The 27,599-nt window shown below is 41.4% G+C and overlaps 1 protein-coding gene across 4 annotated transcripts in view; it reads left to right on the top strand.

The window, feature by feature from the left end:
• Nucleotides 1-27,599, top strand: part of abr (ABR activator of RhoGEF and GTPase) — a 169,182-nt gene that overhangs the window by 115,244 nt on the left and 26,339 nt on the right. For all 4 annotated transcript variants that reach the window (XM_022194926.2, XM_022194927.2, XM_022194928.2 and 1 more), the window contains 2 exons: nucleotides 7,156-7,253; nucleotides 7,352-7,483. In XM_022194926.2, coding sequence (XP_022050618.1) covers nucleotides 7,156-7,253; nucleotides 7,352-7,483 — 230 coding nt within the window. The remainder of the gene's footprint in view (nucleotides 1-7,155; nucleotides 7,254-7,351; nucleotides 7,484-27,599) is intronic.

Genomic DNA, 27,599 nt, shown 5'->3' with positions numbered 1-27,599 from the left:
GAGAATGAGAGTTTCTTAGAGAATCACCGGAAGCCACAGTGGGATTCCTGTGGTTGTTTTCGTTTAGCAGACATCACAAATGACACTGAAACACTCAAAGCACATATAAAGGAAGAATGTCTAAAATCATACACAGCAGCTCTTGAAACTGAACTGCTGGAATACATAATGCTTTGTCCACGTTTTTCTGATATTTCCTCCCTCACACAAATGCCCCTTTGTGTTGCATTGTGTCAAGACAAACTTCTATGTGTATAATCAGCCGAGTGTGATGCTGGCAAAAACCCCACAAAGGCTGTTTCAGACCTGTCAGTAGTGGACAGCTGGTGCTCCGGTACACTTCGTGCCCTTTTGTTGCACAAGCACCAGTTCAAATATCAAATATCGGGAGAAGAGACAGAGAGGCAGAAATGTGATTTCCTCAGTTACCATGACAGCCCTCAGTGCTGTATGTGAAGGCTGGCCCAGCAGAATTTCTCGGTTAATGGATTGGAAAGCTCTCTTCCCCTGAAGCCTGTTTGATCCTCGACGGAGCACGGAGAGCTGATGGGTTTAAAAATGAAGGAAAAGCGTGTTTATGTGCGTGTGAAGGGAAGTTTGGTAGTTTCACTGATATGGTTTGATGTCAGCGTCGGAACAAACAGAGTCAGGGTGGGGCGTGGTAGAGGATGTGGTGGTGTTAGGAGTCACTCTGGTGTTCATGATGATGATCATCTTCATGATAAAGTATAAAATATATTCTACCAGACACTCTGTAGTAGAAGTAGAGTACACACATGGTTCAAATCATTTTCCCTAAGTTCTGGGTTTGCCTGCACCATTCACCAACGAACAAACTCTTCTCTTTACTGAATCCAGCAAAAGAGGTGAGTGATGCCGGTTTCTTGGAGCAGAGTGACAAGGCAGAGGCAATCAGAGTATTTAAAACACGCTTCATCTAACACCTGCCGGAGATGTGAGAAACAAGCTGGTGTTCTTCTACACATTTTGCATTTCTGTCAAAAAACACTGCACCTATGTTTCAATTACAGTTCACTAAATCTGCAGCGTTATGTATTCTGGGTCTGTGACTGGAAAATATCACTCTGAATAAACAAAAGAAGGTAGGAGTCTGTCTAGCCACAACTGCATAATGTGCAATAATATTGAGACACCACAGATCTTTTAGCTCATGTTGTTTTAAGGAATGGATTTAGCTCATGTTAAAATAGCTGCATGGAGGAGGAACGCGGAGAGAAATTAAATTTAAACAAATCTTGGGCTCTTTTCTAGCTTTGAAAGACAAAACATCTGACTAAACTTGTACTGGGACGTGGTATAATGACTCATGTAACCGGTATACTCATGACACTGATTTCTTTTCATTGTCTTTTTTGTCTTCGGAAGAATTTGCTTAAAAGTGTGCGGCCTAATTTACCATCCGTTACACTTGGCTTTGTCTCTTGGGGTGTTGTCTGTATTTTCAGTTTGAAGAAGGAAGCAGAAGCTTTTCAATGTCATATATTGTATTTTAACACCTATAGTGTTCTGTAGTGTCAATTGAAAAGTGCTGCAGGAAACGATTTCAGATAGATTAAAATTGTGGGAAACTGTCTACATATGCGACTACATATATACATATTCTCCTCTTTTACATTATCATGTAAAAAGCATGTTATCTTTTTGCCATTATCTACTCACGATATTTTAATTGCGTTCCACAAAGTCACCCAGTTGTCTCTTGCACCATCAAGTTTACGTTAGTGACGGTTTGTTTTTAAAGAGCCCATATTATGCTTTCAGTTTTTCCTTTCTGTCTGAGTGTTATATAGCTGTTTTTTTTGTCTGTGTGTGTTAAAGGTCTGCAAACCTCAGTCATACAATGTTACTCTCTCATGCAGATGCTCCATACCTGCCTGAAACACCTTGTTTGAATTTAAGGCTTTGCTTCCGTGACTGATCTACATCATCATGTCACACATTTGCGTAACACCTGCGTAGCGGCTAGTTTCGCTCTCAATGAAACGAGCAGATACCTTGCAATTATCCTCTTGGTAAAGCTGCTTTTGCGACAACTACGTCTCAGTGCCTCTACCATTAGATTTTGTGCTGTGGTACGTAACCAACATTACATTCTGCCAGTTGACCAATCAGAGCAGACTGGGCATTAAAGAGACAGAAGCTATGACAGAGTTTTTCAGTCAGATGGTAAGAAGAGGTGCTGCAGCATTGTATAGTATGAGAAAAATATGTTATTTTTAACATTTAAATATGGAAAGCTCTTCTGCTAGACCCCAACAATATAATTATAAACTTGTAAATGACCATAATATGGGCTCTTTAAGTTGACCCACATGTTGACTTACTTTCCTCTGTATAAACCTTAGCATTAAAATACCTGGTTTCTTCCTGCACTGAAAGGTACAGGTCTGTGACAGCTGTGCTAGCAGTTTGCTGTTTTATCCCTTTAAAAAATAAATACAAGCCTGTTTATTCTTTTATATCCCTGTTGAGTCCTGCTCACGAAACCAGTCCAGCAGCAACACATTTTTCACATTTTAAAAACAGCCCAGAGATCATGGAGTTGATGAGAGACATTGTGTTCAAAATACTGTTTTCTGCCTGTTTAATCCCCTCCAACACCACAAATGACTAAAATTACACAGCTTCCTCCAGATGTAGCTTAATGATGGGATCCAATCTGCCTTTTTATGTTGATGTTTTGCGGCAATGTTAGCGCTGTGTGTTAGAGGTTCGATGCAGTTTCGGTTGCATTGTTAATGTCTCCTTCACTGTCTCCGCTAAGGAAATTTCTCCCTGGAAGCCATACGTTTTGTGCACAGATTTTGAGGCAATTTGCTGCTTTTTTGCATAATGGTGTGTGCATGGTTTCTGTTGATGCATATGGTAATTATTATCATATCATAATGGCAATTTGGAATGACTAGAAACAACATTCAGTGGCTCTATTTTGTTCCGTTTTTGATTGAAAACTCACATAAGTATGTAATAGAAGATACTATTGGAGCTGTTATTTATGCCACAACAATCTCCCCCCAGTGGGAATGGGCTTTAAAATTCAGCCCAGGGCAAAGTTAGTCAAACTGGGTCACAGAGGAAGGAACTGGGAGTCGAGCAAAAAAAAAAAAAAATCAAAAATCTGTGGAAACCGAGCAGAGAAACATGTCATGTCACTTTATCGTTGGTTTATTTTTGTGTGAGTGTTGGCAATTGTTGCCCCAAAATCAGTGCAGCAAATAAGATACCCTGTGCTTTAAATTTACAATTGCCTGTGCTCCATAGAAACAGAGTACAGATCCACAAGCAGTTGTTTAAGCTAAGAGAAAAGTGCATGAAACAGTTCCTAGATCAGAAAAAAAGTTAAATATCAGAACTTTTTACTTTACCCTTCAGAATCATTGCCATTCTCCACTGCTCCCATAAACATTAAAAGCAACCCTTTGCTGTAAGTGTTCACATGTTCTCAGGACTCTTGTGAGTTGTGTGTGGAATCCAATCCAGCCATGGCTGCACGTGTTCTCATTCATTGTTTGCCAAGCTTTTATTAGTTTTCTCCTCCTGGATTCTGTGAAAACACTGAGATTATGTCTGTTTTCTGCTTATTTGATTTGTTCCCTAAGAACAATGTTTCTGCTGGAGCCTCCTGGCAGATTTTACAGACACACTGGTGGCTGGGAGTCGTAACTGTAAAGACACTGATTAGTTTAACTGATTATCACTTGTCTCCTAATTCTGTGAACCCTCAGTTTGACCCAGCATTCGGCACAGCCCCGGGCAAAGATTAGCCTCCTGTATTAGAACACATGCACACCACAAGGGCAGCAGTCCTCAGTTGATTGAGATGGAAAAGGATGGTATCCATTAACCCCTGGATTTAGGGGTCAGAGACCCCATGCTGTCTAATTTATCCCCCTTATACTCTGAGCCTTATGGTGACCTGCCAGGAAAATGAAAACTCATGGAGTTCCAGGCCTCTTTTAGTGTGTCCTACTTCTCAGAGGCCTCCTGGATCCACTGCGAGGACACAGAAAGACCTCTCTAAATATCCTCTCTCTCTCTGGCCTTGTTTGAATTTTAGGTCTGGGCACATAAACCCATTTCAGATGGAGAGGAAATCAACTTCCAGAAAAAAATGGGAGCTGCTCTGGACTATGAACACACTTTCCTATTCTCTACAGCGAGATGAAAAGAAAGGATTCAATCACATTAGTGTCTCAAACGAAGGGCCTCTGGTTTTTGTTTTTTTTATAAACTGAAGTCAGCCACCAGCTTTTTTAGGTAGTCATAGAAAAGATGCCAAAGAATATTCTTCAGTACAAACTAGCTGGATTGCTTTTAAATGCTTTAAATGTCATCCCAGCTCTTACTGAAGTGGACTGTGACAGGTAGTTTGTGAGTTTTTGGGGCTCCGGATGTCAAACCAGAGGTGATGGCCGTGAGCTGTTATGCTTCTGTATGTAGCGGAAGCGAACGATAACTGCTTCATTTCATAAATATCCCCCAGATGGTCGCACTGAATTCCCCTCCGCTGAACTTCCCTCATTCCTCCACCACTAATCTCTTCCTCATTGAGAGCAATTATGCCAGAACCTTTCAGGACGCTGAGAAAACAAACAAAGGAGGAACAAAGCCAGATGGAATGATACTGTATAGTCCTGGTAGTTGTACAGATGCATGTATAAACTCCAGTCAGTCAGATCTCACCCAGGTGCTGTCGATGGTATTTTTCTATGGCCAGGCTCAGGTCTGGCTGTTGTTTCTGATGAGAATGTTGATTGTCATTCTGCGAGAGTGCATTTATATGCAAGTGAGATTCAAACCCCCCCTCACTCCCTCACGCAATCTTAGTGACTGTCCTGGTGAAAGGTCCAACCATACACCCATCCATCATGCTGTCAGATAGAGGTTAACCCGAGGGACCCGGTCCGAGCTGCAGGACACACTATAGACACTTTACAGACAGCTGGTAGCGAGGTCTGCAGGAACAGCTTCAGCAGCATTTAAAGAAACACATTAACACACTTAATTGCTCTGAGTGTGCGCTGATCCCAGTGGAGCGACGGCTGCAGCATGTAGATGTAAAGAGAGGAGAGGGGCCGGTGGTCTACACTGATGTCTGTCACCTGACACACTATTACATATTAACAAGCCTTAGGGTTATTTTACTGTGATGGAATGTAACCTTTCTTCATGTGCACATTTGTTACAAATCTGTTAAAAAATCTAATGCACACTGACAAATCACTCGCTGCCACAGTAACATTTGCCTTTACGATGGATTATAATTTAAACATTTTTGCTTAAATATGGATTCACATGTGGATGACACAGTGTTTAGATTTATATTTTGCATTTATGACCGATGCTGAGCATGATGGTGATGTACACTACCGTTCAAAAGTTTGGGGTCACCCAGACAATTTTATGTTTTCCATTGAAAGTCACACTTTTATACCTGTGCTAATATAATTGCACAAGAGTTTTCTAACCATCATATAGCCTTTCAACACCATTAGCTAACACAATGTAGCATTAGAACACAGGAGTTCTGATTGGTGGAAATGTTCCTCTGTGTCCCTATGGAGATATTCTGTTTAAAATCATCTGTTTCCTGCTAGAATGGTCATTTACCACATTAACAATGTCTAGACTGTATTTCTGATTCATTTAATGTTATCTTCATTGAAAGAAATGCTGTTCTTTCAGAAGTAAGGACATTTCTAAGTGACCCAAACTTTTGAACAGTAGAGTACATACAGTGAAAAGTGATATTTGCGAAATGTTGCATTCAGCGCTGCAACTAATGATTCCAGCAGTTCTACTTACAGTTTCTCATTTCTGAATTCTGGGTTTCTTGGTCTCTAAGACAGTAATCTGAAAACCTTCAAATTTAGATGGACACACACATTCATGAGCCCTCTTACATGCTTTTTTATGTTATTTGTTCAATGTGAGATTTTCAGTTTGATCAACTGATTGCTTTTTTTCTTTCTTTTTTTTTCATAGCCACTAATCATGAGATCAATAAGTGACATTGGAAACCAATATATATTTGCTGTAAAGATGAAAATCTTGCTGTCGATATTTCTAATGCCAGAATCTCCAACACAAAGTCTCACTGAAATCTAACAAAAGTGAATCTTTCAGCCTTTATCCTTCATTGTTGATTGGCTTTTACTTGTGACATGTAGCCAATCAGCTTGGGCTGTGGGCGGGACATTGCTTACATTGACTGCAGATAGTGACAGGTAGCCACACAAGACCCAAAGTAGCACATTTTATAATGTACACATTTTATTGAAAAACTGAGTATCAGATGGAATAATTGGCCAGATTTTCACCACAAAATTATTGCAGTGAAAAGAAACTGAGATAACAATATAATCGCAGTACCTGTTGAGGGTTTTTTTAAATAATGCTTTTCTTCAGGTGCAGATACATTATTTTTTCTTTCTTATCATCTCCAATGTGATTTTACACAGCAGTTGCAGCCATACAGTAGCTAGCTAGTTAGTTACAGTGTTGTCTTCCTCGCTAATTCCATTCTATGGTGGTCAACAACCAGCATTAAGGTCCAACACCACCACGTAATATAGGGTTAGGGTTTCAACCAGATATTGGTTTGATTTTTTTGTGGTATGATCATATGTTTATAGTTTAGTATTCTTTTAAAAAAAAAAAAATCTCACAGTTATTATCAGTACCAATATAACATGACACCCCTACACCCAGCTATGAATTGAATAATCAAGAAAGTTTACTTAATAATGAAAACAACTGTTATGGGCAGGCAGAGTATTACATAATAATACAGCACAATTTTCATGGAGAGAGACTCATTAAGACGAAATACTGTTATCCTGTAATTGTGTTGACCTTTACTGAAAAGAAATGATCTCCATACAGTGACATCATTACCCATTAAAATCTGTTTTAGTGGCTCTGTTAATGACCATACTTTTACAACAAGATGAGAAAAATGGGCTCCATGGAGGCTGGTAATTTGACTCGAGCACCTTATAAAATATGTTGTCAAAACACAACGGAGCTTTCAATAAATTTAAAAGTTTATTCTGCAATTTTTTTTTTCCATTCTACCATGCATGATTACTTTGTCATCTCATGGTCTTGTCTATCTCCTGTGTTTCCTTATAGATTTGTACTGCACCCTTGAAGTGGACTCATATGGATACTTTGTCAGCAAGGCCAAGACTCGAGTCTTCAGAGACACCACAGAGCCTCAGTGGAACGAGGTCAGTCACCAAGACGTCTACTTTTACATTGCTCAATTTGTGTCTCAATCCAAATCCAACTCTTTATTCTCCTTTTCTACATCTGTGTTGTTGTACAGGAGTTTGAGATTGAATTGGAGGGCTCCCAGTACCTGCGGATCCTGTGCTATGAGAAGTGCTACGACAAAAGCATGCTCAATAAAGACGACAACGAGATTGTGGACAAGATCATGGGCAAAGGGCAGGTCCAGGTAAGAGGACGGGCTGTCACAAACACAAATCATGCACAAAAGGAGACGTCTGTGTCCTCTCTGGGGAGAATTTCCCAACTTGTGACTCATTTTAATTAGCTGTCTAGCCTCTGCGCACAACGGTGTGGTTTTGTCGTGGTGGCCTCTAATGACGCTGGCTGGATTAATAGTCTGCAGCAGAGTTTATTTAAGGGGGGTTTCCCCTGTCATGTTGTGAGAAATGTTTCTATAAAAATCCCTTTCGGGGTCTTGTTAACTAGATGCGGCCCACACAGTGGAATCCGCGGTTTCTTGGTATTGAGGAAAAATGCTGTTCTCCACTCAGCATCATTGTGCAGCTTTTACACAACAGCCAGCAGAGGTGTCATATTTCCATTTTTCCAGAACTTCTTTGGAAAATCTGTTGGGTCAAGTGAAGCTTGACTCCTGTCAGTTTCCTGCAATTCAGTCTGATTGCTGCTGTTGCAGTTTCCTCCTCTGCTGCCCTGTAATCGATAGAGCTTCCCTTTATGAATCTGGGTCAGCTTTGAGGGTTTTTAATGCTCTTATCATCAATTCATCTCCTCATGTTTTTCTCAAGTGGCACTTTCTTTGCCAGAGGTGAGCTCGTATCTGGTTATTTCTGAGCCTGCTTCTGACACACCAGAAGATATAATACAACATTTCAAAGTTTGTTTGTGCCTGCTGCACATGGCACAACATCTGTAGTTACAGCTTAAAACTAGTATCACTGACAAGTTGCAGTGGGAATGCAAATCTCCTGTCTCGGATATGAAGACAATGCTGCAAAGATGAATGCCTATAATGTTGCGTTTTAAATGAAAAGATGCATCTTGAAAATATCTAATGTTGGTATGTTGTTTCTCCCACGACATGTTTGTTGTAGCGTTTCCTGTTTGTCACCACCACTTTCCATACTTTTCTCATTCAGTTTGAGGATTTATGTCCTTGAGTGTTGCCTTTTGTTCCGTCTGAAATGCAAAAAGGAATGAGGGTGAACCGCACACGCATCTTAATATATCTTTTCATGTTGTTTTATCAACTTGGGTGTTTCTGTGGCTGCACAATACATTGTTTTGCTGTTGGCACTGTAATGTGCACATGTGCAGGAGTCATAGTGCGAGACGTACAACATATCTATCTGATAGAATAGAATTTATTCTCATTTAAGTGTTCTTGCATGTAAAAGACAGTGAGTTTGTTGACATGCTGACTCCATAAATGAGAGAGAGAGAGACACTGCAAAGGAAGATTTTGTTGTAAAAACAAATACAACATCAGCTGTATGGAAATATTTCAGCGTCAGAAAGGATGATGTCGACAAAAAAACAGGTACGCTGTCAATGGTGTCTTGCATCTGTTGCACAAGGTAACGTAACTAACTTTTTTGACCATTTAAATTAGCAACCCGAAGCCAGATCTGAATGATATCTGAAGCAAAACCTTGTTGGATGCCTTTGTAAGTGTTCCCCATTTTGACAAAAACTTTTTAAGTATTTTCGATTTCCATTCTTTCTATTTCCTCCCCTATAAAATCACCTAAATCATATCAGTCATGTAGTGAAATGTCATGGATTTTTTTTCATATCTAGAAAAGCAAAATATCACATCAGTTTTTCCTTATATCTTGCAGCCCTAAGTGCAAGTCCTAGCCCAAAATAATTAATTAAATGTTCATATTAACACTTGCTTATCTTTGCCCCGCTATGAGTACGTAAACTTTTAGCCTTAAACCTATAGGGGTTCATTAACCTTCCCTTTGTGATTGGATTAAGTGGGTCAACTCCCGATTTAAAAACCCCTTGAGAGGATGAAAAATAAATATGTACATACATGTATGGATGTGTGTGCACATTTGTTTCTTTGTGTGTGTGTAGTAAAGGGATTAGAAGCTGAAAGCAGCCCTCATTATGCGTTTAACCTCTTCTTTTCACATGCAGTGCCATGCAGACAAGAAATGTACTATTAAATTCCCTTTTCTGACTTCAAAGGATCCATCTCATCTTTTCACATAAGTTTCAGCAGTTCATCAATGATTCAGCATTGTATCTTATATGACAGTAAAGCCCAGCCTTTCTGGTGTGGCTGCCAGTCAGAGAGACAAATGCTGCTGCTGCTGCTGCTGCTGCTGCTGCTGCTGGGAACATCCACTTCCAGCCAACAACAGCCCAAAAAAACACAAATAAATACGCCACATGTGTGCTGGCTCGCTGTGAGAGGAGGGGGGATAGAAATGGAGAATGGCATGTTCTATCTCAGTCTCTCAGAGGGTGAGAATGAGGTGAATGTGTTCTGTAGAGGATGTTGCTGAGACTTTGGATGTGTATTTGGTGGAGAAGTAGACGGTTTTGATAGAGAAACTGTCAACCAGGTGTCTGTTGAAGATGTCAAAGGATTACTGATGTTAAAGGCAGTGACAGAGCAGGGATGTGTTGGTGAAACCGAAAAAGAAAAACAACATTGCAGTACAGTAATGACTCTCACTGTAGATATTGTCAACATAGAGCACCATACTGTAGTGTTAATGTACAGTACATTTACACATGGACCATCTTAAGACTCTAAATAGAATGACATGTGATCCAGGAAGATTTATGTCCTGTATGATTTGAGTGGGTTTATTATCACTAAAGGAAGATGAAATCCTGAGTAAGGCCCTTTCCTGTATGACTGTACTGTGTTAATGAATGGAGGGACTTGCGTTTCGTCACATTAAGCAGATATCTTATATCTGTATGGATATAGCAGCCAAGCAGAGCACATACCTAAAGAGACTTCCACTCAGACCTGAGCTGTTTGCTTTCCTGGTGAAGCTGAGTTTAGAAGGAGCCTTCAGTGTTTTGCTTTCCTCTCTTGAGACCCTCTGATTTATTTAACAAGCTTGTGGATTACTGACTGGCCTTACATGGTCATATTGGGCTGGAAGTTTTCTTTTTTTACCCACTACTGCTGCTTCACTTTGTTACTGGTGAGAAAGTCGATCACCTCTGTCATCGGAAGATGTTCTGAAAAGGCCGGAAATGTTACTTTGATAGTTAGAGGAAACTTACAGGACTTTAGCTTCAGTCTTTTCCCTGAACGATAATATAGCTTTGAGACGTATAGATGTGTCTACCAGTGTGAGCACACCCACAGCCATGAACACAATGAAACAAAGCATAATAGTATGGCGACAATAACATACTTATGTCAACTTGATTGAGTTTGCCCACATGGGAAATGCCACCATTTATTTCCAACCCTTCACCTGACTGACATCCTCCGAGCAGATAACCTCTGATCTCTTAGGCCACGTTGCTAATCCTCCATTAAATGGCAGCAAAGTCGGGGTTACACTCCTCCTGTCTTTCTAACTGGTTACGCAAATGGATTCTTAAATATTTCTGGGCAGGAGATTTGGAAAATTGATCAGTATCAGCTCCTGAAGTTGGCAGCTGAAGTAAAGCATTGCCTCCAGTGTGTGTGTGTGTGTGTGTGTGTGTGTGTGTGTGTTTTTGGCATGCTGTCACTGATATTCATGCTCTGTATTCATTAATTGTTCTCTGGCTAAGCAAATGCATTGTACACTTGGTGTGAACTCGAGTACAATCTGAGACTCAGTTTTGCTGTAAAACAGTGGCGCAAGGCTTTGAGAGCTCCAATAGGATCAGACTTTAATTTCAGATCGTATTTCATCGCTAGTTTGATTCTTCACAAATCTCTGCTTACCAGGACTTTGCTCAGTGTTGCTAAAAGAGGACACCAAGTCCTGAACTGGTTATGAGCACAGAGTTCAAAACATTCTCCTGGTGTCTAAACCATCCTCTGTTTCACTCGCTGTGCAACTTCTCCAAAGTGACCCTTATGTGTCGGCTGTAGCCTGCAATACTTGTCTTCAGAGGACCGGTTATGTAACTGTTTAGGTTAACAGCCCCGGTACTTTGTGGAGCAGAAATGCTTCATATCCACCAGCTTCAGCAATGCTTTCATCTCAGCCTCATGCTCCCCATCCCAGCCTCCACTGGGCTCACAGTGTAGGGCTTTTATTTCTCCTCTTATCGGGGGAAGGATGTGTTGTCTTCCACATACCCCTCAGCGCCCTCAGTCATTTAGTCTCATGACTGTCGTACCATTGAAGACGTAATGGGTTCCTTCTGCAAGTAGCACGTTTCTCAAAGGTGTAGTTTGACGACTATGGTCGTTTTCTTAGAGCAGAGGTGTTTAAAGTGTGAGGTGAAAGGGGCAGGTGTTTGAAAAGCAACAGGAAGTTGCAGTTTGGCCTGAATTAACCCTTTCAGCAGCAGGAGCAGCAGCAGTAGTAGCAGGTATTTAATGCATATTTTGAAATATCACTGTAGAAATGGAAGCAGCAGAACTTGAAAGAAATCCAGATTTACTTAAACATTTGTGTGCTTGCTTGAGGTGGTTTTTGACTTTCTCAAAAAAGTCTGTGCATAATGAGAAACATCTTTATCGAATAAGTTCTGAAGTAACGAAAATTTAACGTATGTGACTGGTCAGATATTTCCCCTACTTTTGTCATCTTCGCCTCCTGACAGCTTGAAACATGTCTAGTACCTGTTCACATGAAAGAATGACAACTTTCCTCACTGAAAACAATTTCTGAAGAACTCTCTCTATTTTTCTCATTGGTGATCAAAGTTCTGTTTGTTTCTACGTTTTCTAGGTTTTTAGCAGTTGGCAAACAACTAGTTTTGTCTCCAATTCTAATTAGTCTGTAGGTGTGAGTGTGATTGTTTGTCTCTCTGTGTAGCCCTGTGATAGACTGGTGACCTGTCCCGGGTGTCTCCTACCTTCACCTGAAGTCAGCTGGGATAGACTCCAGCCTCCCATCATTCTAATGAGGATTACGCTATGTATAGATAATGGATGGATGGTTTTGTTTCCAGCTTCTTCTACTCTGTTTATTACAGCCATACGTGACATAGCCTAAACCTGCACCTTGTGATGACATGTCGCAGCTTAGTTTATTCGCTGCAAAAGATCTCTGAAGACGAGGCAGATTCACGTTTTCGTTTTTTGCAGCATTTCAAAAGTTTTCTTTATATTTGCTCACTGATTATATAAACACAGTTATTGAGGTAATTCATTTACTTCTAAATGCTAATTGTTGTAACTGGTATCAAAGTTAATCCTCCACATGATAAAACACAATTCTGGATTCAATGTGACTTATGCTTCCTGTCATTAACTTCTGTGTCCACCACAAATTCATATTGTAAGTTGCACAGTTGTTTCCATTTTGTTTGAAGAGGGCCTAAAGAGTTGGACTTTGAAAACCTCTGTCTTAGAAGAATCCACACATGTTGTTGGCTAACACTGCGAGGTTCTGTACTGAATGTCCTCACAGTGTTCTTTATTCAGAGGAGCTGAATGTTCCCTTCATTATCCCGTCCTGCACGTATCTCGTTGCTGCAGCCACATCTTCTGATCTTAATATTGCTCAAGATTCACGTAACATCTCTCGTAGTATCGCCAGCGCAGACACCACCCTGTTCTTCTCCTCTTCCTCCCATCATCCCTTCAACTCCCGCCTCCTACTGCACGATGCTGGGGGTTGTTTTTATTGGTCTGTGTTGCTGGTCGAGCGCGTGTCGGCGCCTCATCCCAGCAGCGTTACAGGCCTCAGTGAGCAGTAACATGATAGTTTTGAACAACTTCCCAGAGATAATGGGAGCCAGAGAAGTTGTGCATTAGGCGCAAAAAGAGAAAGGGGGTGACGAAGTTGTTTGTTCCTGGCAGCTCTTACCTCTTTCTCTGAAGCTGTGGAGCTAGACAGGGGTGCACGCATTAGCCTGGCGTTACTGTAAAGCTGCGGGTGCAGAGGGGTTGTAAAGTTTGAGGCGAGCATCTATGTGCACTCTCAATCCCACTTAAGAGCCAAAGCTCTTTCCTCTACATGAAGCATTAGATGCAAAGTTTGACATTTGCATGCTCTGTGAAGGGTTTATTGGTGAAAGTGCCATTGTTTGGTGTAATAGCTGGACGGCCATCTGGAGAATTAGCGGTGAAGCTCGTGGACCAGTGGCACCAGGCCAGTGTAGAAAGTGCAGGCCTCGAGTTCTGATCTAATCTCTCAAGCACTGCGTCAAACAGCATGGCAACACCAGGCTGCCATTAGAATGAAAGATGAGTGTGTTTAGAAATATGTGCACTATGTGTAAACGGTGAAGAGAATTTTGCCAGAAAAACAGTAAAAGCACTGGTAAGGAAAGGGGGAAATTTAAAAATGAAAAGCAGGACAAAATTCAAAACCGATTGCAGATTCTTTTTCTCATAGTCATGAGAAGAAAACTATTTGTTTCTTCTTTGTTGCTTCTGTTGCATGGAAGCATGTTATTAACACTAATGGGAACAAAATTAGCCTTTTCTTTCTTTCATTTTTATGGAAATCCTGCCCAGGACTCCCATCTTTTTCTTTTCTTTTTTTTTCTTCATCTGAGATCTGTAATTTCTTTTAAAAATGTCTTCCCCCTGGGGCATGCTGGATGGTGGTATTTCATGGCGTGTTTGTTTTGAACGTGGAGCTCAGTGGTTTTAATGAGTGTGTGTGTGTGTGTGTGTGTGTGTGTGTGTGTCCTCCACGCTTCAGTGTGTAGGTATTAATGTAAATCAGTGTCTAATAGATGGTGTCATCTATTTTGTTTCTGCCCTCTGTCATTTAGGGCTGCGATCTGTCATGTTTCCAACCTACACACCCCCCGCAGCCACACACACACATAGCTGTCAACAACACTAACAGATGGGACTCTGCTGTGTGTGTTCAGAAACCCTGGGGACAAACCATAGACTCACATACACACACAACTGGGTGATGGGCTAATGCATTGTAAATGATATCAATAATTTTAGCCAGCTACATTACCTGGTGTTTATTAGCCTAGGCCTCATTTGTCTGGCTAGGTGTGTGTGTTGTGGTGGGGGTTGTAGAGAGATGGAATGTGTGCATTCATTCAGTAAGATCATCCTCATTGCTCTCTCGCTCCTGAAAACACACGTGTATCTTATTCTTTATGTTCTCTATGCAGTTTTTTCTACTGTGGTTTTTAATGAGCCTCATCCCTCATAGTCTCTGTGTTTGAGCATATGGTACTTTTTTATTGATGAGTACCAATTAAGCCGACTTCCTCATCAGACCATCCTTGATCAGTGGAGCTGATAGCGGCGTTTTGATGGATTTTTATTTTTTTTCCCTGTCATCTACCCACAAAGAGGCTCCTCCGTCACTGCCTTCACTTAGACAGCCTTTGTTCTCACTTAAAACATTCACTCCCTGCCACTTGGGATGTGCATGCCCTAAATAACTACATGCATTCTTAGATCACGCAAACGTGCAGATACCCAGTTTTATTCCTCTTTGTGAGTGGAATAGGAAAAGCCCCTAACTTGCCAAATCTAGTTTGTGTGCGAGTTTAAAAACAAAACACATTTGATCAGCATTTGTCATTCAGTTTGATACTGTTGTTGGGTTTTTCTTGGATTCACATGGTGTACGTAGGCTAAAAAGAAAAGGCAAGAACAAGGCATTCTAGTGTTGGACTGTTCTGAGTCTGTAAACTGTTCTGTTCTTTACATGACGGACGAGATGAGATGAGACCGAGCTGCATGAATTCTCAGTACTGAAGTCTTAAAACGTTCTCGCTGCCAATTGAGGCAACCATTGAGCACATAGTCAACAAGATGAGTTTAGATTTAGAAACAAGTAAGTTTGGCCCTGTAACTTTCCACATGTTGTTGCAGATACAGCAAAGGAGGTTTAATATCTTGTGTTGATCTTGTGATGTCTCAGCTTTGTTCACATCCATGCGTCTACCAGAAAAGAATGGCTCTAATTATCCAATCAGGTGACTTAAAAACCCCATCTGATAGCAATCTAGTTTTTAACCCTGTTAACGTGTCCATATGTTTTTGTTTTCATGACCAAAATTAAGTCAGTGTCATGGCTCAGCATTTCATCCTTGAATCTGCAGCGTCCTACTGACAGTCTCAGAAACACGGATTCAGACAGCCAGGGTTTAGTGCTATTATTTAGCAGTTCTAATGTTATTTGAAGAATTCAGTTGTTTCATTTTATCCTTAAGGGGCCTTGAGTGCCATGTCCAAATTACAAGACAATGCAGTCAATATTTCTGAGATGTTTCATTCAAAACCAAAAATCTGTACCTTGTGTTGTGTTTCTTGAGGGAAAAATGAGATCACCACAGTCATTAAGATTGATCCACTGGGAGATAAAGAATGTTAGCAAATCTACTCGCAATCCATCAACTATCTATCAAGTTCGTTGAGACAGAAAGTGGTGGAGTGACTGACCGCCTACCTAAAAAAGCATCACTGATTTCAGCATTGACAGTGATCTGAAAAGTCTGATTAAACTCTGAATCCAAACAGTTACAAGTAAAGACGTGCCAGAACTGGGTAAAGCCTCAGCTGCTGGTCTCTGTACAAGTCGGAGGCGTTGGACAGACTTTGGATTCAGCCAGCATAAAGAGTGAACTGGAAAGCGTGTAGGAAGAGCAAAGCAGAAATGCTTTGCTGTCGCTATTGAATGACAGAGGACCCTGTGAAAGAATAAAGTGACAGTAGGAAAGACCACAGGGTCTCTGTGGGACCTCCGTCACATTGCCCTCGGCCTGTTTTCCACCTACCACTCAGTTTGTCCCTCTTTGTCTTTTTTTTCACTGCAAGAAGTACAAACCCTCTGCTTAGCTGGCTTGGTAATTGGTCGTCATTAGAACGTTACATAATCTTTCAGGGAAGTAGAAGAGATTAACAACAGATGTATGATTTCCTACCATGAACATGCATATGTAGCACATGTGGCGAGGGCGCTTGGAGAGAGAGACAGAGGAAGAGAATAGGAATGAGAGGACCCAGATGGTGGCCAATTATGTGATGCTGGGAGTTAAAGCGAGAACAAAGGAGCTCATCACAGCCGGAGAAATGAAATGCTCTCCAGAGAGACACCGTGAATGTCTCAGAGCAGTTACTACCGGCCTTTTGTCTCATGGAGGAGTCAGGGTTCAGAAATAATTGGTAAGAGTCTGAAGGGTGGGGGACTCAGATAATACAAATAGTGTCATATTTGAGCACACAGAGGCCATCAATGCTGTGTCCTGATAAAATTGTAAGAGGGATGGGAGCCTTAGTCCAGCCATAAGAGCTGGGGTTTGTTAGGATCAGTTATCTGTTCTGAATGTTTCTCTCATTGTCTCAGTGGCGTAAAATTATTAGAGCCTGAAACTAGCAGAGAAGAATATAGCAGACAGGGACAGAAACAGAAGCAAGAAGTGGTTATTAATGATGACAAGTCGACTTTAAGTTACCACTCTGACCTCTCCCAGTCTTTGTCACCCTGCTGTCAGCTCCTATCCAGTTTAATTAAACAGAGACGACTGCTTGGCAAGCTAATAAATGGTGATAAAATGCACTTGAGTGACTATCAAAGAGAAATCACTTGAATAAACTCCACCCTGTGTTCCCCTTTTTCTGCGGTTTTCTCCAATAACAGTTGTTCTTGCTTTGTGTCCTTCTACATTCTAACAAATGTAATTCTGGTCCAGGGTGTTCTTTTCTTCTAAATCACACATAAACCTCGCATGCACACGTCCCCTGGCTGTTCTCAGGCTGTGGAATTATAGACAACAGATGACATTGGGGGAAAGAGAATCACCTCATCCCTCTCATCACGGTCCCAGTTTGACTCTCTGAGGGATAAAGCTCATTTCATGCTTGGCTCTGCCTGCCAGCACACTGTGAGGCTCGTGGATTGTCCAGGGTTCACCTCGACTGTGGGTCTGAGAAATCCCTGTGTGGTCAAAGGACGAGTGTCATGTGTGTTATTGTCTGCCTGGAAATGTGCCTTTTGTTTCTGCTCTTTCATGTGCTGCCAAGTTTAGACTGGTATTTATATCTTTACAATAAAACTCTGAAATTCATGCAATATATAACCTGAAGTAGTCTAGGATTGTGTGAATTGTATTATTTAATTTTACATAAAGCTTATGATAGTAAATTTCTAAAAAATGTAACTGCTTGTTGCAGTGACTGGTCTCCGCTAAAAGAGGCAGCATCAGTCTTCTCCCCAGATCAAATTTGTATACATTCAAGAGACAAAGCCGTCCAGCAGCCATAGTAATTATGACTGTGACCTCTGGTCTTTTGTCTGTTAGGGAGCAAAGGACAAAGTCAGGTAATGGTGACTTAAAACTACAGAGACCGGACGATAGATTCCAGCCAGCAGTCAACACTGGCTTCTGTTAACTATGACCACTGTTGTTCTGTAGCTTTGATCAAGTATCTGCTATTGTCACTGTTACAATGTGATTTCCTGCAGTCTGTATGCTAAGCTATAGGAGTTTCGGACTGATTTGCTCCTCTTTCACCCTTTTAAAATGTAAGTGAGTTTAAAGATCCAGTATTTTTGAAGTGTTCACAGACTGATCCCAGCCACCCCGAGTAAAAATAAACATGTTGCTTTGACATTAGTCAGTTAGAATATGGATAGTTGGTTATTTATCCTGGTATCACCTGGAACGGTGTACATTGTTGTTTAATAATGCTCAACATTCTAGCCCTCAAGGCTAACATTAGCTGCAGATAATAAAACTAATAGTTAAAATCTCACTGACGAAAAGAAAACCCAGAGTGACTGCGTCTTCCCAACCGTTTTCTCATTCAATCTCTTTTTTTTCTCACTGCAAAGTATTATTAACCCTACAGCAAGTTGTTGCTCCACAATCTCCATTTTATTTCCGTCTGTTTCCCCCTGACATCATGTAAGGTGGTGCTTTGCTCCCTGACTGCTGCCTCTAGCACAGTCATCTTAGAAACATAGTGTAATGTGTGATGCACTGTCATTTCCAACGCTTGCAGTGTGAGCATGTGTGAGATTAGAGAGCAGAATATTTGTGAAATTTCTCCGTATGTGCAGCCTGATTGCAAAATCTGTTAGGATTTTAAAACTCTTGTAGAGTGAGCAGTTGGTGAGTTAACCAACTTCTGGTTTGAGTTTTATGTGTAACAGTAATGTGAGAGTCAGATCAATTTCTCATCAAAATCTCTGCACCAAAGTGACGAGGAATATTTCCCGTAAAGCAGCTTTGCCCTCTGTCCTCCACATTTTCCTTCTTTGTCATTGGCTGCCTGGTGGGGCAGCTTTACAGCGACACCCCTCCATTTCTTTCCTAATCAGATTTCACATCACTGGCAGAACCAAGTCTCTGACCACCAGATGCAACTGTGTTTTTGTTTTTTTATTTTCGTCCTCAAAACCCCAGCGAGAGCTCAGTACTTTTCTCCCTTTTCCTTTTGTTGTTGTTGGCAGCCTTCCGGCCAATATTAAAGTAAATGAGCCTCAGCAACACACTGTGTCCCAGCTTGGAGAGCCTGTTCTGGCTTTCAAGTATTCAGTTAGGGGACTAAAGCTGTTCCTGCAGTGGTAAGCTGTGATTGATATCCATCTGTGGCTGACATTGCTCTGGGCTGCTTTTTGAAGCCCACACCGCCTCAGGGAAGCCGGTGATCGGGTTGGACAGTAATGAAACTGTAGCGTTTACTCAAGTGCCACTTAGTTACAATGCTCTCCTCAGTTGTTTGTTTAGAAATAATGATTATGTAGGAGCTTGAATGCTTTCCACATGGCCAGAGCTGGGGTCTCAGATTGAGAAAGTATTTGCCCACTGTGGTTCTGCACTTCATTATGCAGGATGGTTGATGCTCACTGTGGAAATCTGGTTTCTCCCAGGAACAGAAGATATAATGGAGCAGTGGTCTGCAACAGACATAAGTGGAATTATAAATATTGGCAGAATGCTTTTTCTTATGTTCAATTGTTTTTTGTCCAGAGTAGTGTCTCAAGTAGACACAACTGAGCAAGAAATTGGACTCCTAAACTGAGTAGGTAAATTTAATTTACTGCTTTCTTCTGAGGTTTTACATACCTGTCCTTTCTACAGGAATGTCAGAGATCAGCATCGTCTGTCAAGCAGAAAATGTAAAGCTAGCATCCTTGTCAAGCATACCTAAAACGGACCGGTGGGTGCTTTTGTTGCAGAATGATCTCCCTGTTTACCACACTTCTCCACTGCATCCTGACTGCTGTGCGGCGTTTCAATAAACGTTTCCCCAGAAGTATCCTGAAGAATCTATCGGGTAGTATAGTGTGTCAGAGGGGTTTCTGACATCCTGGTTTTCCATTTTACAACCTCAGTAGAAGCTGACACTGATATAAAACATTGCAACGGATTGCAAACCTCACTCACTGGATCTTTGAGTCATGGATCGGATCATTTTTATATCAGCAAGAAAAGGGAAATCACTGGTCTCTGTGCTCTCAGCGGTTCATGCTTATTATTCAAGTTAGACACTGTAATGTGTGTGACGAATCTTCTTTTGCACACAGGATTGTGGATCAGAGTGGCCATAAAGACACGCTTTCTTATATACTGCAGATTGAGACCGAATGTAGTAGGACTTCCTGGCATTTTTGCTATAGCGCATTTAGCTTGCTATTTACTAGGGCACACTACATACTATGAGGTATGGGTATTAAAACTCACCCAAATACCCCATGAAAAATACAGTTAGCTTCTTTTCACATGCCCTCTATGTGCACAGCTGCTTTTTTCACAGTTTATCCTTGGTACACATTCATGTCAAACGTGAGTAGGGGTCTACACTGATCACAGATCAACTACAAAACATCTGTGATCCATTGATTATGGATCATGGATCAGCAGGAGTGGTTCAGGTTTCATGATATTTTTGACAAAGTGAGATGGCTTTCCCCAACAAGATGGAAGAAAAAGAGGGAAAAACAGCTAATGGTTTGACCATCATGGTCACAAGACGTTTTAATACGATCTGTCTGTACTTTCCACTCGAGTTTCATTTTTATTGTTCGTTCATGTCCCTGCTGAAAATTCCAGTAATTTTTGAAAGATGAGCCTCACCCCTGCTGTCCACCAAGAACTGAGGGTGTGCTTGTGTGTCTGTCCTCATTCTTGAGCTCCTCGTCCTTGAGCCCCCCCGTCTTTGTTGAAGTGCCTGTATATCTGTGTGTATGCTTCAGTAAGCCGTCAGATCTGCCTTTATACACTCTGCCTGAACCCTAAAGCCTCAGTAGCCCTCACACTAAGACTGTCAGTGGGTAAAAACAGAACTGTGTAGGTGAAGATATACAGTGCTTCTGCTACTTGCACATTCTGCTAGCTGCACCCATTTCTAAAAGGCAAATTAGATTTAAAAGAATGTACGTTTACCGAGTTAGTCATTTTCACAAATCTCTGGTCGATACAGATCGTTCAGCTTCTGTTTCCTCCGCACCATGTGAGAATGAAACGGTAGCTGACTCTTAATCAGTAGCTGGAGGTACTGCAGCTGTTATTTTTGGGTTACTCTGTGCAGTTTTTGCATGCTAAAGTGTTGCAGAGGCATCTGTTCGGCTCTTGTCGTGATCTAGCCGTGTTCATAAGCCCCCAGCCACAGACACACATCCTAAACTTGCCTGCAAGACAGAGAGAAAAATGAGTGGACATGAAATCTGCTGGCTGAGGAAAGTACGCTTATAAATAGTATTCTTCCCATGCTTCTAGGGAGATTTAAAGTGAGTGCAAGGCCCCTAAAATAGAGCTTTTAGCCCGTAGCCGTATCTAGACTTTGACCTTTAACCTTAATGTGAGCACGACTGAAGCACAATGGCGAAAATGTAGTTTATGAAATCGTGATTTATAGTGGAACATAGTGCTACAGTAGGGCAGAAGAAAATAAATAGCTGCAATTAGTAAGAGCTTGACAACTGATTATGGTGCAGAAGAAAAGTCAGATTTAGAGGGTTTTAGCCTCTATGTTAGCTCAGTCTGTGTCTTTGCTAAAAACAATACATTTTCACTGGTTACTGGTTAAATGCTGAGCTAAAGTGCTGAATCCTGTAAACGCTATATGGAATTTGAAGGCTTTTGTTTATAAGATGTTCAGCTCAGTAGTTTCAGGTCACGGTGCAAACCTTTGTGCTTTTATGTGTTTTCTCTGTGTTCACATCTCATCGAGTCCTGATGACCTTTCCATATTCCTTCCACTCCAATTATCAGAGGCTTCTCCTTGTTTTTTGTGTAAATGCACAAGAATCCGAGTAGTGAGGTAGTGTACTACCAAGATGACTTCTGACTGATCGTTAATGGTGTTTTAGCTTCATCTACAGATTCTGCGTGCTGCAAGCCCCCAGCTACCTGATGGATCAAGCTTTCATAACTTTGGTTATTGCAAAGGCTTTGAGTTGTTGTTGAGTCTACGATCTCCCCTGACATTATGGCGTTCATATGGCGGGACTGTGTGCAGTGCCAGGCGTTTGATCCTGCTTTATGACTTCCTGTCCCAAGGCGAGGGAGGGAAAGTGCCTGTTTCCTGGTTGGAATGTGAAGTAACTCTACTGCTGGTGCACAAATTGCAGAAACTCTTATCAAGTCGTTTTTTTTTTTTTATTGATACACATCAAACACGCCACCCGTTGTTGAAAATTTGGTGCCTAAAACTGAAGCTTTATTCATATTGTGGTAGTGTTGTGTTTTTATAGTTCACAGTAATGCTTTAGTTAGTAATTTGTTGTTGTTTTTTCTAATTCTGACTGTACAAATATGCAGCCAGGCTGACAGCTGGCAACTCCAACAGGTGTTTACCTTCTCACTTGGCGGGTATGCAGACTCTCTAATGAGCTAAAATGATGTAAGCATATTATGGTAATGGTTTTAAGGTGCTTTGACATTGTGTTTAACCCTGTCTTAGTCTTAATAACAAAGTTCTCTGCATGGACTTCATGACCTGAGACCTCGGTTTCGGCCCCTTTTTGCCACCACAAATTACGTTAATGATGATGTAATTGTTTTCATGTGGAGGAAGTGTTTCTGAAGTCCCTGCAGACTCCCAGTGAGGATGTTTTGAACTTGTCAGCTGTGTAAGAGATTAGGTCATTACTGTTGCAAAACCAGCTGACACCACATGTGCCATGTCAGGGATCAAAACAGTTCAACTTGATCCGGTCTTTTTCTCACATAAACAAAGTATTTCTTCGCACTCAATAATTCTCACATTCTCTTAAACATTTCTCTGTGTTATTGTAAAAAAACTTGAATGAGGCACAGTTTGAAAATGGCGTCACTTTATGTAGAAGTTATCCACTGAAATGTACCAGTTTAAATAAAGGTGGAGAACATCTTAGTGTTTCTCAGATGAAGGGCCTTCTCTCTGCATCGCTTCGCTTGAAGCAGCCTGTTGCATAACCAGCGTGTCGAGCTGAATTCATCTGAGCAGTGTTTGAAAAAAAAAATGTCCATGGCAGAATCATAAAATGTGTTGATCTGGCGGGGGCGCCGGCTCGAGTGTGTACCTGTTCCCTCCGCTAGTGCTGCCTTCAAAGAGCTGAGTGGGTGTGTATGAGGGAGGGCACCTCGGAGTCTATTTCACAGAGTCACAAATTGTTTGAATTATGTAATATGTGTTGTATAATAGCGGAGAGAGGGAAGTGTACTGTATGTGTGTGTTCCAAGAGCTGTGGAGGAGTTGTTTGGGTTGATTGCATCCCTGCCTGCTTGTATCTTCTCTCACTCCAGTATAACCTAATGATGTCTCTCTCAGCCAGCATGAAGGAGGCAGATCAGCTCTGGTTAAATAGAAGCCACGTGATCCATCCTCACTAATCCTTCCACTGACTGCTTGGTATCGATTATGGAAAATGGGACAACACCCTTGTTTAGTTTCTAATTTGTCTTTTTTTACCTTTGATTTGAAAGGAGAAAGAGGATAAAGACTGAGGATCACAGCAGAGTGAAAGAAAAAGAGAAGATTCGTCGACAGAGTAGTATGGTACATCAGAGAGAGTGTTTATAAGCCTGAGGGGGTTTTCTGAACCTAGCCTGCTAACACTGTTACACCGAAACTGGTCATCATAACAACCCAATCACAAGGATATTTGCTGAGAACTGAAGCTTCTGGATTCCCCATTGATTGACTAATTGATTTTCTACTCACAAGTTGATGGCTTCTTCACACACTAATAAGGTTTTGACCACAGAACGATTTCTAAGGCTCTTTTTTCCCTGGTGATGGTGATAGAAAAGGGGAAGGAAGGATAGATGTTTTTATAGCAGAATGGCAATATTAGAGGCCTTCCTTTGTTTATTTCTGCATGACTTCAATGAGGAATTGTTTAAAAAAAGACTGAGTATTACTTTACAAGTTTTGTGTGCAACTTTTCAGAACCACTGGAAATCACTTGAGCAGCGGCATCTCAGACCAAAACAAATGGGTGCATTGGCCACACCTCCCCACTCCGTTTGCTTTCTTTAACACCCAGAAAGATTGTGCTTAAGACAAACAACAACAAAAAAATACTGCCAGAACCATTCACCCACACTCGTATTGTCAAATACTTTGTAAAACCTGTGGACAGAACGGAGGAGACCCATGTTTGGAAACAGACACACAAAGACTGGAGCAGAGACACAAGCAGAAAGTGTAAGATAGCCTCGCGACAGCAGAAGAGATGCTCAGCCTCAGATGAAATGAAACAAAAGAACATAAATTAGATTTTAAAAAAAAACATGAATAAAATACTTTATTCTTAATTTTTTTGTGTGTTTTTTAGGGGAACAGCTAAACACTCTGGACTCTACTTCTGCTTTTCTACTCCAGTGTAGGAGGTCAATCTTTGCCTGTTTATAAAAAAACAGGAGGGCCAACCATTTCAAAGAGAGGGATTCATATGCACCAACATCATGTCACATGCATGCATGGCTGAACTGGCAGCAAAAACAATGAACAGAGAATCTCAGATGACGCAACACACCGAGAGAGTGTAACTTCACTCTCTGCTACACATGCCTTTACTCCCGTATACCTTTACATAGCAGACAGTTTGCTGCCATAATAATGCTACATTTATGTTCAAAATCTTGCATGTTGCACCTTTAACTATGACATATGTGTTGTACTACAAAGAAAGTATGACACGTTTCACGCTAATTACGGATTTAAGACAGAAAAACAGTGATGACGTGAGATGTTTTGAAAAATTCATGGTGTAGTAATGTTGCATCAGCAGACAGCTGATATGTGCTGGCACATGGAAGCGCTGGTTAGTTAAGGTTGTGGGTGTTTTGTTTAGCCATGAGAGTGCAAACAGCTCGAGCTGACCTGGCTGCTCTTTGTTGAGCATCAAACCGTGCCTCCTCTTCTTTATTGATCAGACATTTTCAAAAACTAGTTTGAACGCAGAACACAACAGCAAGTTGAATCATGCACACTTGTTTAAAGCATTTTCCACTCCACCTTCTTCCTGAAACATTTAGGCGATAATGCTTTTAAACTGCTTTCTCTTTTTTACTATAAACCTCGGTTGCGTAATACTCTCTCATCTCATATCGTTCAACATCACCTCCTTTCTGTTAGTCCCGCCACCCTCCTCCCTCTTGGTTTAATCTTCCAGGTGGCTGCGTCCAGTCAGCCGTGGGTATACACTTAGGAGTGAATTATTCAAGCAGGTCAGCAGCAGCTTCGTCCTGTGAGGCCGTACTCTCTTCATCACTGGAACTGGGTCACAGTGTTCAGATGTAACGCAACCTTGTCACAGTCGAGCAGAGATCACAACACGAAGATCAGAACTCAAGCACGGTGGGTTCACATCCATATCGCACCAAAGGGCAGAAGAAATCACAGCCAACTCCAGCCTGCATCTGGAAAAGTTGCTGATTATACAGAGAAGAGTGTGTCATCCCCCACTTACTTCTGAGAGTTACGTCTTAGCTTTGCCCTATTTACACAGATTAAAGTAATGCCAGGTATGACAGCAACTGGAAATCTTGTCTGTGCACACGGATAACTAAATCTAAAGCAAAATACAGCAAGTTGAGTGAGCTCCATCCAGAAAAACATGAACACCGCAATGATACTTAAACCTGCTTTGTAAAGATTTCTTATCAGAGTGTCCTCCCTGTTTCCCACTAAGAAAAAAACAGATCCAGACACTCAGGATTACGTGATCTCTTGATGTTATGGTGCCTTATGAAGTCGAAACTACTGAAAATTTCCAAAAAGTTATTTTACACCCCCACTCTGGGTTTCAAAAATGCAAATTTGCCTTGTGCACCTTTAACTTTATTTTGCGTCACGGGTGTTTTTTTTAAAGCAAACTCAAGTTTTAGCACATCTCAGATTGTATGCAGTAATGTGTGCCAGGGATGGTTGGATCAGATGTAATTAAAGGAAGTTCACAGTGTTGTTTTGCTGTAATTATCTCCACCAAGGAGGCCGCGTTGTTTGCAAAATGATTTCTGTTGTTTGGTGAACAAACACACGAAGTAAAAGAGCAGCACAGTTGAGTTTTGGTGCTACGCTGTGCCTTTTATCATTTTTTTTCCCAGCAGTAACTGTACCACAAAGAGAGACAGACTTGATTGCAAAAGCTGTAGCTTACACTCTTGGCGTCAACTGAGTAATGAGATCAGGTTAAGTGAATACACAACATCAGCTGTGTTGTCGTATCTCTGTGGGAACTCACCATAGTGACCTCAATCATAATCAAATCATAATTAAGAATCATGACCACAGCCATCAGAATAAACAGAGCGGAGCTGTAACTACACCAATTAGCAGTTCCAACAAATTCAGTGGATGTGCATACAGTCAATCATGATGGTTGTGATACATGGAGAACACCGTGTATACACAGTGTGACCTCATTGTTGGGATGGAGGTTTGTCATGCAGAACCTGCAGAGTTACTGCTTCAGCATTTGCTCTTGCATCACTCTGTTTCTCAACCTCTTTGTTTCCTCTCCCTCGGTTCATCTCTCTGGCTCTCTCTGTCCTTACCTGCATCCACATTTACTGATCAGACTCCAAAATGTTCTTCAATGAGAAAATTAGCGGTTACAAAAAGGGGTTCTGTTGATTTCTGGACAATTTTACCTGGAAGTAGCTTCAAAAATCTCCATGTATTCACATCTTTTCGCTGACTGAATTTTCCCCCCTACTCTCTGTCTCTGAAACAGCACTCACTCTCTGCCTCTCTTCATCCCAACCACACCCAACAACACACAACAGACTCGAGCTACATGCTAATGAAACCTTGCACTCGCTCTTTTTTTTTTCTTCTCTCCTCACGATCCTTCCCCACTTTTGTTCCAAAGTGCTTAATAAGTGATGGAGCGGTTAATCAGAGGAGGATGCCCCCAATGGCTCAGATGAAAGAGAAGCAGGAATAATCTGTAGAGCACCCTAAGGCTGTGATTTCCCACCCTGCCAAACCCCCTCCCGCCTCTGCACTCCCATCTTAGCAGTCTCGCTGTACCCTGAAGGACCCTCCCTCGAAAGCCCCCCTCACACTCACAAACACCTCTTTTTTTTGCTCCATTTCTCCTTCCTCCTGCCTAAGCTCCAGTGAAGGCAGCAGGAAAGATCAAAGAGGAAGAGCGGGTCATCCCGTAAACATTCTTATGGAGACCCACCAAATTTAACCTGATTGAATTATCCGCTCATGGCGCAGTTTCCAGCTATCACTGTCAGCCAGCCTATAATGTTGGGAAATCACTGGCCTCAGAGAGATGCACATTATAAACGTTCATTTTGTCATTTTTGATGAGTAAGTCAAACAACTCCGAAGCCGCTTCACCTTTCTTTTTGGTTTCATCATTTTTCAATCCCCAAGTCTCAAATGATCACCTCTGTTCCACCATTAGCTGCTTCAGGAATTAACAGTAGGAACCTTATAGAACTGAGGCCAAATGTATGAATGTGCACTTTGGATGTTCAGTGGCACAAAGACCTCAGATGAAACTACACATGAATAGAAGGTTCCTGTGTCTTGCTTCTGTGTGTGCAAGTTGGATCAAACACCAAACATCTGTCCTTCTGCCGTCACAGTTTTCAACCGACTTCACTACAGAAAACGACGACAGCCTCCAAGCAGTAACCTACCAGCCTTAAAGCTGCTGTCCGGAGTTTCCGTTTGTTTTCAATTTATGTATCATTTTTTAACAAAGCTTAAATGTGTTAGTCAAGTTCGATACTATAATATAAAGTTAGAATAACGCGATATGAAAATTTATTCCTGAGCTCCGCCTTCCTCT

The sequence above is a fragment of the Acanthochromis polyacanthus genome, chromosome 17, assembly GCF_021347895.1.
Source record: "Acanthochromis polyacanthus isolate Apoly-LR-REF ecotype Palm Island chromosome 17, KAUST_Apoly_ChrSc, whole genome shotgun sequence".
NCBI lineage: Eukaryota > Metazoa > Chordata > Actinopteri > Pomacentridae > Acanthochromis > Acanthochromis polyacanthus.
This window is presented reverse-complemented; position numbering and strand designations above follow the sequence as displayed.